Source organism: Diaporthe citri (genome assembly GCF_014595645.1).
Source record: "Diaporthe citri strain NFHF-8-4 chromosome Unknown scaffold_7, whole genome shotgun sequence".
Taxonomy (NCBI): Eukaryota; Fungi; Ascomycota; class Sordariomycetes; order Diaporthales; family Diaporthaceae; genus Diaporthe; species Diaporthe citri.
The window spans coordinates 3,507,053-3,522,265 of NW_025064852.1; the positions used below are offsets into that span (position 1 = coordinate 3,507,053).

The following is a 15,213-nucleotide window of genomic DNA, read 5'->3' on the forward strand; positions in this document are numbered from 1 at the left end:
TCTTTTTGGGCACGCGACGGCCTCCGCCTTTTCCTGGCTGTGCTTTGTCGAGACGACAACACCTCTCCCTGAAACAGCGTTTTCGATCACACGTTCGAGGCAGTCCAGAGCTTGGTCGATTGGCGGCTCGAGGACCACGGCACGATTGAGGAGGCTCTCATGAAGACAAAGTTTGGGGTCACGAGCGTCAGCAATGGGGGGGAGGCCTTGTCTCTGTTTGGAAACCCGCGAATCATCCGCATTCGACTCGCTTCCAAGGTCAACCGCGCAACCTGGAAAGGTGGCGCTTTCACAGTCGGAAGTGCTCGATGCTTTTCATACAACGGGATTGCACGAAAGACTATGCGGAAACGGGCCGACGGCACGACCGTCGTTAGTGATTCATCGTCTGGAGGCGTCGAAGACAAGATAGTTTACTTTCTGATCGCCGTGGTGAGGCTGCGGAACCCCGGTGAGGATGGAGACTATGCCCGCCTGTACGACATTGAGTCACGCAACATCCTTCCCACCGGAAACCAAGAGCATATAGACACGTTCAACAACAAATTGTGGTCGCTGAGTCACCTTGACCATGACCACATGTTGTACTACGCCCGCAGACGACAGAACCATAAACTGCATACGGCATGGGCTGGAGATTGGAGACCAGATCTCCGACCACGATCCTATGGGCGAGAGACAAATGGAAGGTCTCTGGCAGAAGAGAAACGTCCTTCGGAACCTGCCCGAGCAGCACACCACTAATGCGATACGAACTACCCCTGCAGTGCCTGTAGAGCGTGTTCCAGAACAGACCATTCCTCATGGAAGGAAGTCGAATACGCCACCAATTAGCTTGCAACCACCAGCTGCACGTCCCGCTGACGGGTTTCCTATCCCACCGCACCCGCCGAACGGGCCTCGCGTTGACAGAGGAGTCAAGAGGGGAATGAACCCCGACGAAAAGATCGGACATGATGACTCCAAGAGACCCAAGTTGACCGACGGTGATGCGCTGCCCCGGGGTGGTGCCATGGCGCCACCGTCTCACCAGGGCAGATGCTCAGGGTGCCTCCGACAATAGCCCACTTCCAGGAGAGAGCAATCGCGGCGCGCAAGGTGATTTGGGGGCCACAGAGAGACCGTGCCACTGGTATGGAGATGATCACTCCACGGTCCGAAATCCCATCACAGGTCTACGTCCCTGAACAACCGGGATTCCGACTCCCGTCAAGTGCGTTAAACCCTAATTCTCGTGCACGGCCGCGACCCCAATTCCTAGCGTCGGCCTCTTCTCCTCCCTCCTCCTATCCTCCCTCGCCGGCACCGGCATCGGCAGCAGGTAGAGGAGGTCGCAGGGGTAACAAGAAGTCGTCGGGGAACCAGGGTTGAAGATGATCATCGTCGTGTCTTGGAAGGCCTGGTCAATGTTGAAGAAAGCAACACGTGGATGCCATTGGAAATCAGGGTGGGGCAATTGAGTGACACGGTTCAGGAGAGATACCCACACGAACTTTGATTGCCGGTGCTTGATAGAGAAACCAGACACCCAAAACGCACGCCGTCTAGAGGCCCTTTACATCCTATGATGCCGAGTTGAACACGGACCAGGGACATACAATGACTGAATGGGAGGCTGTGAGTAAGGCCGTCAGGTCCACAGTATGCGCTGGAGGAGCATCGCAGAGAGGGGGAAGGCAGCTGTTGAATTGTTCTTCGGTTTGCATGATGATGGCTTCCGGGTCGATGGTACCATGCATGTATTCAACCCAGTATCCACGTGTTGCAAGTTTGATGACGACCACGAAGCTTGTTCAGAATGCTGAGGATGGATTGCAAGGGGAGTATGGTCACCAAAAGCCAGGTTCAAAATGTAAATGCCGGTAGTCAATTGCAGAGTCTTCCTATGGCCTATTGGCAGAGCTCATAGGCTCTCTCTCAAGCAGCCGATGCGTAATCGTCCATCTCCGCCTGCCCTGTCCCGGGCTTGACTTTCTAAACAGGGAGAGACACCTGGATCTTTTCCCAAGCACCATTGCTGCGTCTGGATTGCTTTTCTAGCACCGCACTGATCGCCACCTCTCCGAGAATTTGTCTGGAATGCTCTTCATTACGACACTTGTCACACATCGCCCGTGCCTGCCGGCTCTCGGCCTCTAACTGTTCGACCACATACTGCGCTTCCTTGAACGCCTCCTGCGCTTGCATGAGCGCAAGCCGTGCTTCCCCCAGCCCCTGATACTGCTCCCGATAGGCCGCATGCTGCCAGTGAGCGATGTGTTCGTTCTGTTGCCGCTGGAGCGCTTCATACCGTGCCCAGGTGTTCTTTGCATGCTGTGACTGAATGGATTTCCTGGACCCTGCCCCCCTTAGTGTCCCAGAAATCTCTTCGGCTGCCTGACGGGCCCTCTCGAGCTTCGATTCGGCCTTGGCAATCCCATCGAGGATCTCGTTAATCAACGCTTGGGCTACCTCCTCACCCGCGATACAATGGTCTCTGATAGCGCGGAGCTCTCCGTTCTCCTCCACCTCTTGCTGAGATTCCGACGGGATGAGCTGGAGTATCCTCCCTTGCAGTTGATACTCGTTGTTCGCGGGCGCTTCCTTTTGTTAAATAGAAGTTAATTACTTGGCATGTTGATACGACCCGCTTTGAGAACCTACGAAGTTAGCCATTGTTGTTGCCTTCTCTGTGATATGTGGTTCGTTCTTTTATCTTCGCGGTTACCGTTGGCTTTTGGCTGGTGGGTCGCGATGTCTTGATGTTATTGTAGTAAGGTGTTGGCAAAGAAAGAAAGGTTGCCCTCCCGGCTCAAGGAGGTCCACCTTAAATAGGTCCAGGCTAGGCTGGCAGTCACTAGAGGCTACCCCTTCACTCAATCATTCGGACAAGAAAACTTCCAGTCAGCCCCTATCTGTCCAGTCACCCGGTCACCTATAGTATATTGGCTCATAGCGAGACCACCTGGTAATACAAGTGTGGTACAGTCACTCGAGACGACGGCTACAAATGGCATTTGAGGAGGTGGTGGTTTACAAGCTCCTTGTACTATGACTTGAAGACGTGCACGCGGGGAATTTCTTGATATCATACACGATGAATGAGGATAGCAAACAGGTGGCATTTCATCTGGCTGCTCGAGGAAATCGAGAGAGCTATGGTGGTCCGGTAGGGGTACCGTACCGGGCTTGGGACCCGGGGTAAGGGAAGACAAATTGATGAGTGATCAAGGTCACGCCTGATGCCAGGCGTATTTGGTCCTGTCGCTAGGGCGGGAACAAGTCGATCCGGGCAGGAGGTGTGACGGCGAGTGTATCTCGTTGACGTTTCCAACCCGGCGCAGCTGCGGCGCTGCGGCGACTCGGAAACTCAAAGGACTCCGCTCTGGCACAGGGCCCTGAGCCTGGTATGTGGAAGGCGCCCACATCTGAGCTGGCTGAGCTTCCATCGTGGATGCTGATAAATGACTGACGCTTGACGAGTGCAGGGTCACGTCCCTTGGTGGGAATCGGCTAGTTGCTGTCTCCATGAGGGTCGTCGAGTTCCATGGCGTCCCGCAACCCAGGAGACAGGTCCCCGCTGGACATGTTGTCGGACCCCGTGCTGTGCACGATCATGGCTTCGTCTTCGTCGCTGCGGCTTCCAGGTTGGGTAGACGTCAAGCCGAGACTGCTTTCGTTCGCCGCACTTGGACCAGCAGCTCTAGATTCCACATCAAAATAGGTCAAAATGCCTGCCCAGATAGCGTCAGGATTGGTACCCAGGTACCTGTGGCTTTTTAAGATCAGTTTTGGTGGGTTGGAAGGGCAACCTTTTCCCCGCTTCCTCCTTCCACACTACAACACGAAACGCACCGCAACCAACCAGCGAGCGGTGACACACAAAATAACAGAGCCAATCAAGCACACACGACAGCAACGGCAACACCATGGCTGACTCCGTAAGTTCTTCATGGGTGTCATATTATTTCACACCGAGTAGCTGACTTCTGCTTGTCAAAGGACTCACCTGAAACTGAGGATCGCTCAATGCTGGACGACGCAGAGGAGCGTATGGAACGTCGCGCACGTCACCAGGCCGACGCCGAGAAGGCTCAGGGGAATCATCACAACAAAATCTCCGGTCGCCAACGGGCAATCGAGCGCCTGGCTGGTAAGATCAAGCAAATCTACTTCGAAGACAACGTCAAGGCCGAGTTCGAGATCGCATCGGCCGCGGAGACAGTCGACCAGGCCCAGACGACGGCGGAACGGGCACGAGAGACCGGCTCGACTCAGGATGTGATTGACAATGCCGAGGCGACGACGAATCTGGCACGACAGGAGCTCGAGGTGAAGCGAAGTGATTGGGCGGCAGAGCGTGCTGTGATCCTGCACATGGTCGAGCTTTTGGAAGACGGGCAATACCATTGGCCTTTGGCCCCGGAGACAAAGCAGGCGCCTTAGGGTGTCATGGACGACGCACGGCAGGAATACGTGGGCAATGACGCTTCTGCTTCCAGGAACTGAGCACATGAGCTGACGATCCTCGAGAATAGGTCACAGTGGATAAGATGAGTCGACATCATGGCAGGTGAATGGAAATAATATCGCTTGGTCATTTTCTCTGGATCCTGGTGCCATGTTTCCATGTGAAACACGGCCAGGTCCACGCATGCTGTCGCTGTTGGTAGTGGCTGAAGCTATGAACCAGGTGGATTGGAATGTTGGTGGTTGCCTGCAGCAGACGGGACTACGCCACGCCGTGACTCACAAGACACAGTTGGTCGGGGTTGAATGGCCTCTTCGAGAGAATAACTACTGTGTGCCTTGCCATGTTGAAATGAAAGCATTCTCAAGTGATTTATGGCCTCTGACGAATATTCCCATCATTTTGATTCCAAAGTGTGCCACTAGCATTCGGCATTCTGGCAAATGCCTCAGGTGTTCCCGGCTCTGTTTACGTCCACTAATTTGACCATTCACCCCCAAGCCATTCTTTGACCTGCCATATCTCAGCCACACAAAACTGGCAGGAGCTTTGAGTTTCGCTGAGTCCCGCACTAGGACGCAACACTCCTGCTGCCTTCCCTCTTCCCTCCCCCTTCCCAACCTTGTCGAAGACAACAAGGTAGTCTCCGAACAAGTCAATCGACAACGGATTTCGACACTGCAAAATGACAGACTCATCGACGCCGCGGCGCCCCAGCAGTGCGGGTTCCGATCTCTCCGTCGACTCTCAGGACCCAACCGTCTCCCTGAAGCGCGTTGGACTCAGCAAGGAGTTTGCCACCACCAAGAGTGGAACATCCTGTAAGCTCGTCCAAACACATCTGATGGCTTCCAAGATATCATCAAAAAATGGTTCGTTTACTGAACAGCATAGACGTCCGCACACTCAACCCAGACGGCACCAAGACAGCCTGGAAGAAGGTCGAGGCCCCGCCCGACAACACGCAGCCCGACTCCCGTACCAAGCAGCTGTACCTCGTCCGCCACAACCAGGCCGAGGGCGAGCCTTTCCACTGGAGCCTCGAGACGGCCGACGTCGAGGGTGGCGACCTGGAGGGCAATGTCTATCAGGTCTCGGGAGACGCCGAGTTTATGGATTACAGACCGAATCAGGTTCGTGCACCAAGTTTCAACCTGTGCAGCCACTTAAGTTCCTGTGGTGAATGAAGAGGAGATAATGACTTTTGGCAGGATGGTGTACCCGTGCCCACTCTGAGTAACCCAGACATTCGAGACGTAAGGCATTCCCTTCGGCTTGCTACTCATCCTCATGTACCCTGCGTGTCGAGCATGATCCTGCACTGCTTCAATTGTACACTGGCTGACCCTGTGGTGCGACAGTACTTCGTCCTGGTTCCCAAGCTCACCCCGGAGCTGGAGGACATCGTCAAGGAGGTGGCTGCAGCTGAGCCCCCTCCTCAGGCAAAGAGCAGGAAGGAGGTCAAGGAGAACTGCCAGTACTGGGCCATCAGAGTGATGAAGAAGCTGGTCGAGCTCGGAATGATGGACTCGCAGAAGGTGGTGGACTGCCAGAAACTCTTGGAGCCTCTCCGGAAATAGAGTGGGAACACTCTTCTGGGCTTGTCTTCTGTGGCATTACTTCTTTGGGGAAAACGTCTTGCTGGACGGGTAGTGGAGGCACCGTCTTCCAGCATGCCATGCTGCTATCAAGAGAATATTCTATAAACCCCTCGTATTCTTAAACATTGACAATGCGTTGGGCGTTTCGGAGACATGACGTGAATCTGATTTTAAGACCTGGTGGCTTTCGAAGCCTGATCCGTTTCATCCAATAGATCCAGCTTGATTACCAGTACCCCGGATTTCTGTGCCGGGTCCGATATGGAAACGCGGGGTGATCGCGCAATTCCGAACCGGAAGAGGTGCCGGGCGAGGGGGGGGGGGGAGAGGGAGGGTATTCCCGAACAACCACCTCTTCTAGACGACTTGGTGAACTCAAGCCAGGACTTCCTCGTCCAACGCCTCACAAAAGCCGCCATGAATTGCTTTCTGATTCAAGCAGCTCATCGGCCTGCCAGCTCCATGAGAGCAGCGTCGGCAGCAATTTGCCGGCGACATCTCACAACCTCAACCACCCGGCCCCCCGCCTCGATCCAGCAGCAGCATTCCACGCCCGCCGCACCCCACAGGGCACCACCCACCGCAGTCCAGTCCCTCGGCAAGACCAAGACCGGCCGCGACCTGCGCATCCGCAGCTACCCACGCTTCGCCACCCTGGAGGAGGAGCGGCAGTACCGCAAGGAGCACCTCGCAGCCGCCTTCCGCGTCTTCGCGGACAGAGGCTACGACGAGGGCGTGGCAGGCCACATCTCTGTCCGGGACCCGATCCTGACAGACCATTTCTGGCTGAACCCCCTGTCGGCGCACTTCTCGCAGATCCGCGTGTCGGACCTGATCCTCGTCGACGAGGGCGGCGCCATCGTGGAGGGGGACGAGCCGATCAACACTGCCGCTTTCACCATCCACAGCGCCGTCCACCGCGGCCGACCGGATGTTCACGCTGCTTGCCATGCGCATAGTGTCTATGGGAAGGCGTTTAGTGCGTTTGGGAGGGAGCTGGAGATGATCACGCAGGACTCGCTGCGGTTTTATGGGAGCCATGCTGTGTACCGGCATTTTGGCGGCGTGGTGGTTGATGCCGATGAGGGGGCGAGGATCGCGGGTGCTTTGGGCAATGGGAAGGCTGTCATCCTGCAGAATCATGGACTTTTGACTGTGGGACAGAGCGTCGATGAGGCTGCTTTCTGGTTCATGTCTCTGGACCGCACGTGTCAGGCTCAGCTGCTGGCGGATGCTGCCGCTGCAGGTGGGTATGAGAAGGTACTGATCGACGAGGACGAGTGCAAGTTTTCGGCGCAGAGTGTCGGAGGCCCGGAGAAGGGGTGGCTTGCCTTTCAGCCGTATTATGATGAGGTTCTGGCCAGGACGAAGGGGGATTTTTTGACGTGAGGCTGGATGGGAGATGTATCGTGCAGCGAGAGGTGGAGGTCTATGGCACGGTTCAAACATTTGTTTCAGAAATCGGAGATTCGCACCTGCAAAAACAAAGGGTACACCGGTACATCGCCAGCACTAAACCACACGAGAATTCGCATACCCAACACCCACACCTTAACACCCTCACCCAATTCACATACCTCAGACCTGCCTCCAAATACGGACTTTTCTACGCGTCGGGTGTGGCTAATCCCTCGTTAAAACAGACAATGGTGGCATGCCTTGAAGTTCATCCAATTCAGGGATGGAGTAATTGAACTGGATGAGATTTGTTTCTGACAGAAGGCACCGAGGGAGTTGAGATGGTAACTACTGTGCTCTGCAGCAAGGTTCCTTGCCAGTCGACAATTTCGGAGAGGGTGGGACTTCCAGTCAATGGGCCGCAACTGAAGCAGAAAGTACAAAGTACGACGGGGGAAGGGAGACAGAATTGGCTGATATCGGCCGATCCAAGCAAGTGAGCGTGCAAGGAGAGGCTATCATTTCAGAGACTATCCACTAAATACTACCGTGACCAATTACATATTAAAGAGCATAGTAACCCTAGACGCACACACTTCCTCGTGTCGGGTCAACCAAATTGCCGAGCATCTCGCCGGGTGTGGGAGACTCCATGCCAATTTCAGAGAAAACTATCCATGCGGTCTTACTCCATCTCATGGAAATCTCTACTCGCGGGTGTATGACCGCACGCACCCGCGTTGTCCCCAGTGCGTGCCTTCGGCCCAAAGGCCTCCATCTCCGGTATATTCGTACCCGAGTGTTGTTCTGGGATGCTCACGACGGCTGCATCCTGACCTTCCTCCGTCTTATGATGTCCTTTGTATGACCGCTTCCTCCGGTAGACAAGAACACCGATCAGCACGAGGAGAGTGATGCCCAATAGTGCTCCTGTGGCAATTCCCACCGTGGCACCCGCGCTTAGAGTCTGTGTGTCGGGGTTGGACGCTTCTAAGTAGTCTGATTCCGATGTTCCAGAAACCTCATCATCTTCACTGGTCGGTACAGCGGTTTGAGGTGATGATAGGGACTTCACTATGGTCCTGGTTATGACTTGGGTAGAGGTGGTCCCCTCGGATGTGATGACGGATGACGCTGTCGAGGTACTCCATAACTGAGAGGAGCTCTTGACGAGTTTGAACTTTTCTGACACGGCCACTCTGTGTTTGGGGAACACCTCGAGTTCAAACCAGTAAGACCTCCCTACCTCAAAGAATTCGATGTCCAAAGGTACAGTCCAGACCGACTCGCTGCCAGTGATGTTGCCTGTTCGGTGAATTAGAGTAGAACACTTAGATACTCAAGCTGGTCCCCAAAACAGGTGGAATTGCTCAGATTTAGCATACTTACGGCCTATCATGACGCGAGATTCCTCAACTTTGTCCACTAGGTAGATCCAAAGTGCTCCGATCTCATCACTCTCAATCGCCTGAGTCCACCTGATGAGTACTACCTCGTCCAGTTGGACGGAGACATCACTTGCCGGCCAGATGAACTCGAAACTTTCAGTGGGACCTCTTCGCTGCTCAAATGATGACAGCTGAGTACGTTTTGCAGCCAGTCCTGTGGTCATGATGGGCGAAGCGCTGACGCAATCCTAGGAAACGTCCCATGTCCAGGGAGGAAGAACTTTGAGAGAGACAAACGCATATGAGTATTGGGGAAAGGTGCTCAACGCCGGTTTGTATCTCCCACACGTCTTGCCGAAAGTTTTGAAGTGTGTCATATCCAAAATGCACTTGTCACTTCGCACATCCCGGAATGTGACAGCAGAATCTGGAGGCCGCCAGAACAGCGCTTCGGGCCGCCCTGAACAGCTGCTTCTGCCCACACGACTGTCGGCATTGGACGCCATTACATCTCCTTCGCCATGCCAAGTCCACAACCTTTCAGCCCATGTCTATCTCTCATATCCGGCGAAGAAATCACACACGCGAAAACAGCACCTGGTCCTTCGAGATGAGATTTCCGTGCCGGGATTAAGGTTGTTGTTTCCTAACCCTGTTTCTCATCGCACTTTGCCCTGTACCCCTTTAGTTAGGTGCTCAGTGATATTATCCACCTCTTTCTTCTCAGTAGTACAGATTTAAGTTTGAACTGGAATAGTGGGACTCACACGGTTCTACCTAGCGAATATGTGATTGCACACAGGACAATGTTGGAAACAAGATATTCGTCTCAAGCCATATGGATGACTTGTGATCTGTTCTGACAAGACAGCGGTCGATGGCTCGTCTAAGGACGGGATGCCATCATGGATAGTAAGTTTCGCCACCGCATGACACCTGTCGGATTTCGAACGCTATGATACACAACTATATGCATGTCAGAGAAGTACAATATTTTCTCCATAAGTAGCGTCATTTACAGCCTCGCCATCCATGGCATTCTCCAGGAAGCAATCTCCGACAAACGAGTGGGTGCCACAGAGCCGCAATCCGCTCTCAGTTTGCAGCTTCCCTGGGAGCCGTCTCAGAAAGAATGGAACTTTTGAACCAAAAGGGACCCAGACCTCGTCTCCCTCCCTGGCTCCTTCAACAGCCAAGCCCGTCTTCCCGCCTCCTGTGACGAAGAAACATCTTCCGTCCACTGTAACCCCGAATCCGGTCTCCCATTTCCAAGGGCACCCCGTGTAGGTCACCCCCGATGAGCCTCTGCCACTCGGAATCATTCAGCAGACAAGGGTCGTCTGCTCCGTCCCTGTCCCGTGTGCGCCTGAAGCTCCAGTCCGCCACCACGGTGCCGCAGAGGACGCTGACCATTGCCCTACGCACCCGTTCTCGGTCAGTCGAGCCTATGGCGTGCTCACACATGCGGATCCACCTAGCAAATACGGCCTGCGGGTTCACACATGTACGGCGGTTTTCGAAGCCCTCATCAACTTGCTTGATAGTGTCGACGTAAACCCCGGAGAGGAGCAGCCCTATACCGTTGCGAATTTGCGGTGCTCCTGTCTTTTCCCCGGATGCATTGTAGAGATTGTAGACCTGCAGTCGTCGTAGCTCCTGACCGGGGTTCATAACAGGATTGGAAAAGTCACAAACCCACGACGGAAGTCCGGTAATCTCAGGAGAAGAGGAGCCATAGAATGAGCCGACGAAACATCGAAAGTCGTATTTACATTCTTCCAGCATCTGTCGAAAGATACCGATGTAGCATGCAGCCGTGTCGACGCGGTAGTCTGGGACAAAGGAGTCGTAAGCCGGCGCCTTCGCCATGGCGGCAAGGGAGAAAATCTTGTCGCGAGGGTTTTGGCATTGACGGCTAGCGAAAGTGCGCAGCAAGTCAAAGAACGGTACGGTGCAGTTGCCTGAGCTATCGAAGAGGCCGGAACCTGCTCGGTACTCGTGGGCGTGGACGACGTTGTCGCGGTGTTGAATGTAGCGGAACTTCTCCAAATCCTCGACCTGGGAGAACAGACGGTCCATTGTCGATCGCAAGTGGCTAGGAAGCACTTTAAAGCTCTCATGGCAGCGGCAAGTGTTGGAGGGTGAGTTGAATAAATGCGCGTTCCGGTTCTGCCGGGCGATGGTGATATCCTCTACATATGACATGCGCCAGTGGCCGACTACGGCGATGGCGGTGCGTGGAAGCACCGTCTCCTGGACGGTCCAGGACCTTTGAAACCAGGGGCTGGTCGCAATAAGAAAGAATGCCTCCCAGGCGGCCAAGCATGCGTCGTCCTCCTGAAATGTTATCGGGCCGGAGCCCTGGCCACCTTCGAACCCCGGGAGCTCGGAGAGGTGACAATTGCTGGCCAGCTGTCTCAGGACCGCAAAGGGATCCGGTCGCGACTCCGCGTAAACGTCGTCCGAGGACTCCGGTGCTCCCAGCCAGAGATATACCGTCGAGCATCTCGAGTAGATCTCCCCCAGATGGCGACTATGGTCGACTTTTCTTCCAAGTCATCTTGGTTGATGCAAACAGCGTCTACCCACAGAACAAGCTCCTGCTTCTGGTGACGCAGATGACGGAGGCAGCGCACGGGATTCGACGTGACCTGCAGGACTTGGTTGTTAACTGTCATGGGCTCCGTGACCTTCACATTTCCCCAAACATATGACAGGCAGTCGTAAGGCTGCTTCATCGTGTCGTTCAGGCTCTTGACCTCAAGAACGGTGAACAGCGGGTCAGATTGCATTCCGGGATGAATCCTCAGAACCCTAATTTCTTTTCGGCTCGGGTCAAGCCGAAGATTTCGGTAGGCGCCAAGGACTCCCTGAGACATGATCAGACTTTTGGAGCACCCGAGCAGCGGATTTGTCGAAGTTCGACAGTGACTGCAAGTGAGGAAGACACGGTGGTTGAGGAGGGACTTCAAATTACTTATGTACTTGACTGTGGCCATTCATATTCTGCCTTGGTATGTGCCCGGTGAAGTTTTGCGAGACGTGAATTTGTAGTCCGCACCTCAGGCTGTTGGCTATGAGCGCAGCAGTTGATGTATTTCTTGCATCATAAAAACAGTCTTCACCTTGTTAAGTCAAGCCAGGGAGAATTCGGTGTGCAAGCTGCCATTGTGTGTTGTCAAAGCTGTCAGAGCACTTCGACAAATACGGTGACAACGTCTAGCCAAGAGGGTGTGAGATGACGTGGACACTAGAGCGCATAGAAGCTGGACGGTTCGCCCTAGTAAGTATGGGCAAAATTCCGTAGCCATTTCAGGAAAGCTAGTCACTGGCCCGGGAACTTTGTGTGAAATATTCTCTATGCTCTGTTCTTGGCATTGGCGAGCATCCACAGCGGAATCGCTACGAATGTAGATCTAACGACAAAAAAAAAAAAAAAAAAAAAACAGATACAGTCCAGAAATACTATTGCCCAGCTACGCCCCAGCCACATACCTGGGCACTAGGCACTCTTGCGATCCTCCCCACACTCAGGCAGCATCACATATCCCATAATTGGGCTGGCACTGCGAAATGGGTGAGCAGTAAGTGTCCGAAGACCCACAGTAGCCCCACTGCGAGCAACACTGTCCATACGCCCATCCAATGCACGACTTGTTGTTGCCACACGTTCCGTCGGTTGTCGTACTCTGGCCCGGCGGGAGAGAGGCCGTTGGGCTCGCACTGGCACTGCTGCTCGTAGAGCTGGTGCTGGTGGTTCCAGAGGTCGTCGTCGTCGTCGTAGCAGTTGAAGAAGATGAGCTGCTCGTTGACGTAGACGTCGTTGATGGCACGCCGGGGGTAGTAGTTGACGACGATCCCTCGCATATGCCGTACGCGGCCTGGCAGCCCGCAATCAAGGAACAGTACGTGTCCCCGGAACCGCAAAAGCCGAACTGGGAGCAGCACTGTCCGTAGGCCCATCCAAGGCACGACTTGTTGTTGCCGCATGAGCCGTCCGGGGTGGTGCTCTGGCCGGGTGGGAGGACAACCGTCGGGCTTGCAGTGCTGCTGCTGCTGCTGCTGCTGCTGGTAGTGGTGGAGCTGGTTGTAACGGTTGTCGATGAGGTTGTCGTCGTCACCGTGGACGTTGATGAGCTAGTTGTCGTTGTGGTCGTGGTCGCAGAAGTAGTCGTAGTAATCGAGCCCTCACACACCCCATAGGCCGGCTGGCAACCCGAGATATTGGAGCAGTACAGATCCGTGGAGCCGCAGTATCCCCATTGCGAGCAGCAGAGATTGTTGGTGCACCGCGCGCCGTTGGCTGTTGCTCCGCACTGAGGAGAGGAGCCCTGGCGTCGTGACAAGGAGAAGCCTGACGAGTTGTCGAGGCCTGGGAGTCCGTTGTAGGCTCGGCCCAGCCCTGGTCGCGTATCCGGGGTGTTGATGACGGAGGCCGCCCCCTCCCCGAGCAAGAGCAGTCCTGCTGACGCATGTGCGAGAATCGACCAGTGCATCTTGACCTTGGGCGGCGGACTGTGGAAAGTACTACAGGCTCTGACGTGCAGAGGCCGGACCCGGGCCTTTTCTCGTGATCAGCGGAGGTCCCTGGAACTTTTATATTAAAGGCAGTGCATCTCGGCCACTCCAGTTGGAGCTCGAGATTTGGCTCGGGTATTCGGGCTGAATGGGTAGATGCCGCGTGCACCGGCGGCTTCTCAGTGCCCAGCATTCGGAGGGACGAACAAGTGGCCTCTAGAGGCCGGATGCCAGTTGTAGAGACCTATTTTCCGGGTGAATGGAAGGTGAAAGGACTGTATTCAGACTTGGCCGTGCTGGAAATGATCCGCAGGTACCGAATCGAGAATGTTGTGTGGCCAATGATGCATGCATTTATATTGCAGGGTAAATTGGGCTTTTGAACCGAAGTAGCGTCGTATGCGTCTCGTTGTAAACATGCAAGATAGGAGAAATAGCAGCCGCACTACGAGCCAACCAGGCCCGGGAATATCGTCGGTGCGACCAACATTGCCTGGCCGGCACGACTGTTCCATGAATATGCAAGTGTCGAAGATTTCAATGTGCCACAAGGTACCAGTCGGGGCCTCGGGCCCGGCGGCTGATTTGGGACACTCGGCCGGATCTCGGGGATGTTGGGTGAGGTGCTCGGTCAGGACGGGGTTGAACGATTTGCTTCGAAATAGACAGGTTATCGCCGCGAGGGACTCGGGCCCGAGTACATCTATCCCATCAACCAATTCAAGGTACGCATTCATGCGTTTGATGAATATTCTGCTTGGCATTGGTTTGGGAAAGATCTTTGCGCATTCTTTTCGTGCTTCTGATAGAATTAACATCCTGTATAACCCATCTCGCATGGGATGAGCTTGATATATCGTCAGCGTCTTCTGGAATGAGTCTCACCTGGGATCAGCCTCTTCTGGAACCAACCCTCCTTGGATACAGCCTGCTCTGCAATCAGCCTTCGTTGGAATCAGCCTACGCTGTGACAAGCCTCGTCTGGAATTAGCCTCCCTTTGGATCAGCCTCACTTGTTGGACAGCCTCCTCTGTGGAGCAGCCTCGTTTAGACTTGTGTCCCTTGGGAAGGAGTACAATGACAGAGACCCCGCCATGTCATACCCGTATACCATGTGGACATAGATGCAAAAGACGCACTGGCCGGCTGGAATCTCATCTGAGGGATCATCCCGGCCATGGAGCCCTCTACACCAGACCGCATGGTCTGAGAGCCTGACGGCCGACCGATGTCTGCTGGAAGATGACCGAAGGTGAAGCTCGAGTAAAGAGTGTCCTTTACGCATATGAATTGTTGTGATAAGCCTTCCCTCAACGGCCAGCATCTCTTCCCCGTCAGCCGTGGCGTGCCGGATAGCCGTGACGTGTTGAGGCCGCGGGCCTTGGCAGCCTCGACGGCAGACTCGAAAGTCAGGTGGTGCATGAGAGAGGTGGAGTAATTCCCCCGTCGCTTCGACATCATACAAGCATTCAGGAACTCTCCGTGTGTGGTCGGCTGGCAGCCTTTGGCAGAGGGGGACCGCAAACCAGATAGATCCGTGCAAGGATTGTCCGAATCCTACTCCACTCAACTCCTCGTCGTACCAGCGCTGGGGGTGTCGTTCGAGGTTCCACATATTTGGCTCTCGCGCTGTCCGGTACAGGATGATAGGCTTGATGATCAGGATGGGTACTGGGCTCGAGCATATTGATGGCCGTGTCTTGAGGAGAAGCGCATGGAGACTGTTCTTATGGTATATTTGGTAGGTAGCTGCTTTTCTAGGAACCCGGGATACCTACTCCATATGGATTGATCCTTTTCTTTCTCCTGACTGAAAGCCACCGCCAACACCCCACTGGCATGCTATAACACCTCCAAG

The 15,213-nt window shown here is 54.6% G+C and overlaps 7 protein-coding genes across 7 annotated transcripts; 4 read left to right on the top strand and 3 right to left on the bottom strand.

Moving 5' to 3' along the window:
• Nucleotides 1–159: 159 nt before the first annotated feature.
• On the top strand, nt 160–1,063 carry INS49_014076 (uncharacterized protein; the record flags this gene model as incomplete). Its single annotated transcript, XM_043174767.1, has 2 exons — nt 160–548; nt 607–1,063. The coding sequence occupies 2 exons, from the start codon at nt 160–162 to the stop codon at nt 1,061–1,063; spliced, it is 846 nt and encodes a 281-aa protein (XP_043021712.1).
• Nucleotides 1,064–1,974: 911 nt separating this feature from the next.
• On the bottom strand, nt 1,975–2,655 carry INS49_014077 (uncharacterized protein; the record flags this gene model as incomplete). The annotated part of the gene is made up of 2 exons (XM_043174768.1): nt 1,975–2,583; nt 2,644–2,655. 2 exons carry the CDS (start codon nt 2,653–2,655, stop codon nt 1,975–1,977), a joined length of 621 nt encoding a protein of 206 aa, XP_043021713.1.
• Nucleotides 2,656–3,908: 1,253 nt separating this feature from the next.
• Nucleotides 3,909–4,425, top strand: INS49_014078 (uncharacterized protein; the record flags this gene model as incomplete). Its single annotated transcript, XM_043174769.1, has 2 exons — nt 3,909–3,920; nt 3,982–4,425. The coding sequence occupies 2 exons, from the start codon at nt 3,909–3,911 to the stop codon at nt 4,423–4,425; spliced, it is 456 nt and encodes a 151-aa protein (XP_043021714.1).
• Nucleotides 4,426–5,135: 710 nt separating this feature from the next.
• On the top strand, nt 5,136–6,030 carry INS49_014079 (uncharacterized protein; the record flags this gene model as incomplete). The annotated part of the gene is made up of 4 exons (XM_043174770.1): nt 5,136–5,271; nt 5,345–5,583; nt 5,662–5,706; nt 5,812–6,030. 4 exons carry the CDS (start codon nt 5,136–5,138, stop codon nt 6,028–6,030), a joined length of 639 nt encoding a protein of 212 aa, XP_043021715.1.
• A 483-nt stretch (nt 6,031–6,513) lies between these two features.
• On the top strand, nt 6,514–7,440 carry INS49_014080 (uncharacterized protein; the record flags this gene model as incomplete). The annotated part of the gene is made up of 1 exon (XM_043174771.1): nt 6,514–7,440. One exon carries the CDS (start codon nt 6,514–6,516, stop codon nt 7,438–7,440), a length of 927 nt encoding a protein of 308 aa, XP_043021716.1.
• Nucleotides 7,441–8,134: 694 nt separating this feature from the next.
• Nucleotides 8,135–9,061, bottom strand: INS49_014081 (uncharacterized protein; the record flags this gene model as incomplete). Its single annotated transcript, XM_043174772.1, has 3 exons — nt 8,135–8,523; nt 8,596–8,754; nt 8,839–9,061. 3 exons carry the CDS (start codon nt 9,059–9,061, stop codon nt 8,135–8,137), a joined length of 771 nt encoding a protein of 256 aa, XP_043021717.1.
• A 961-nt stretch (nt 9,062–10,022) lies between these two features.
• On the bottom strand, nt 10,023–12,704 carry INS49_014082 (uncharacterized protein; the record flags this gene model as incomplete). Its single annotated transcript, XM_043174773.1, has 3 exons — nt 10,023–11,370; nt 11,427–11,768; nt 12,526–12,704. The coding sequence occupies 3 exons, from the start codon at nt 12,702–12,704 to the stop codon at nt 10,023–10,025; spliced, it is 1,869 nt and encodes a 622-aa protein (XP_043021718.1).
• Between the last annotated feature and the right edge of the window lie 2,509 nt (nt 12,705–15,213).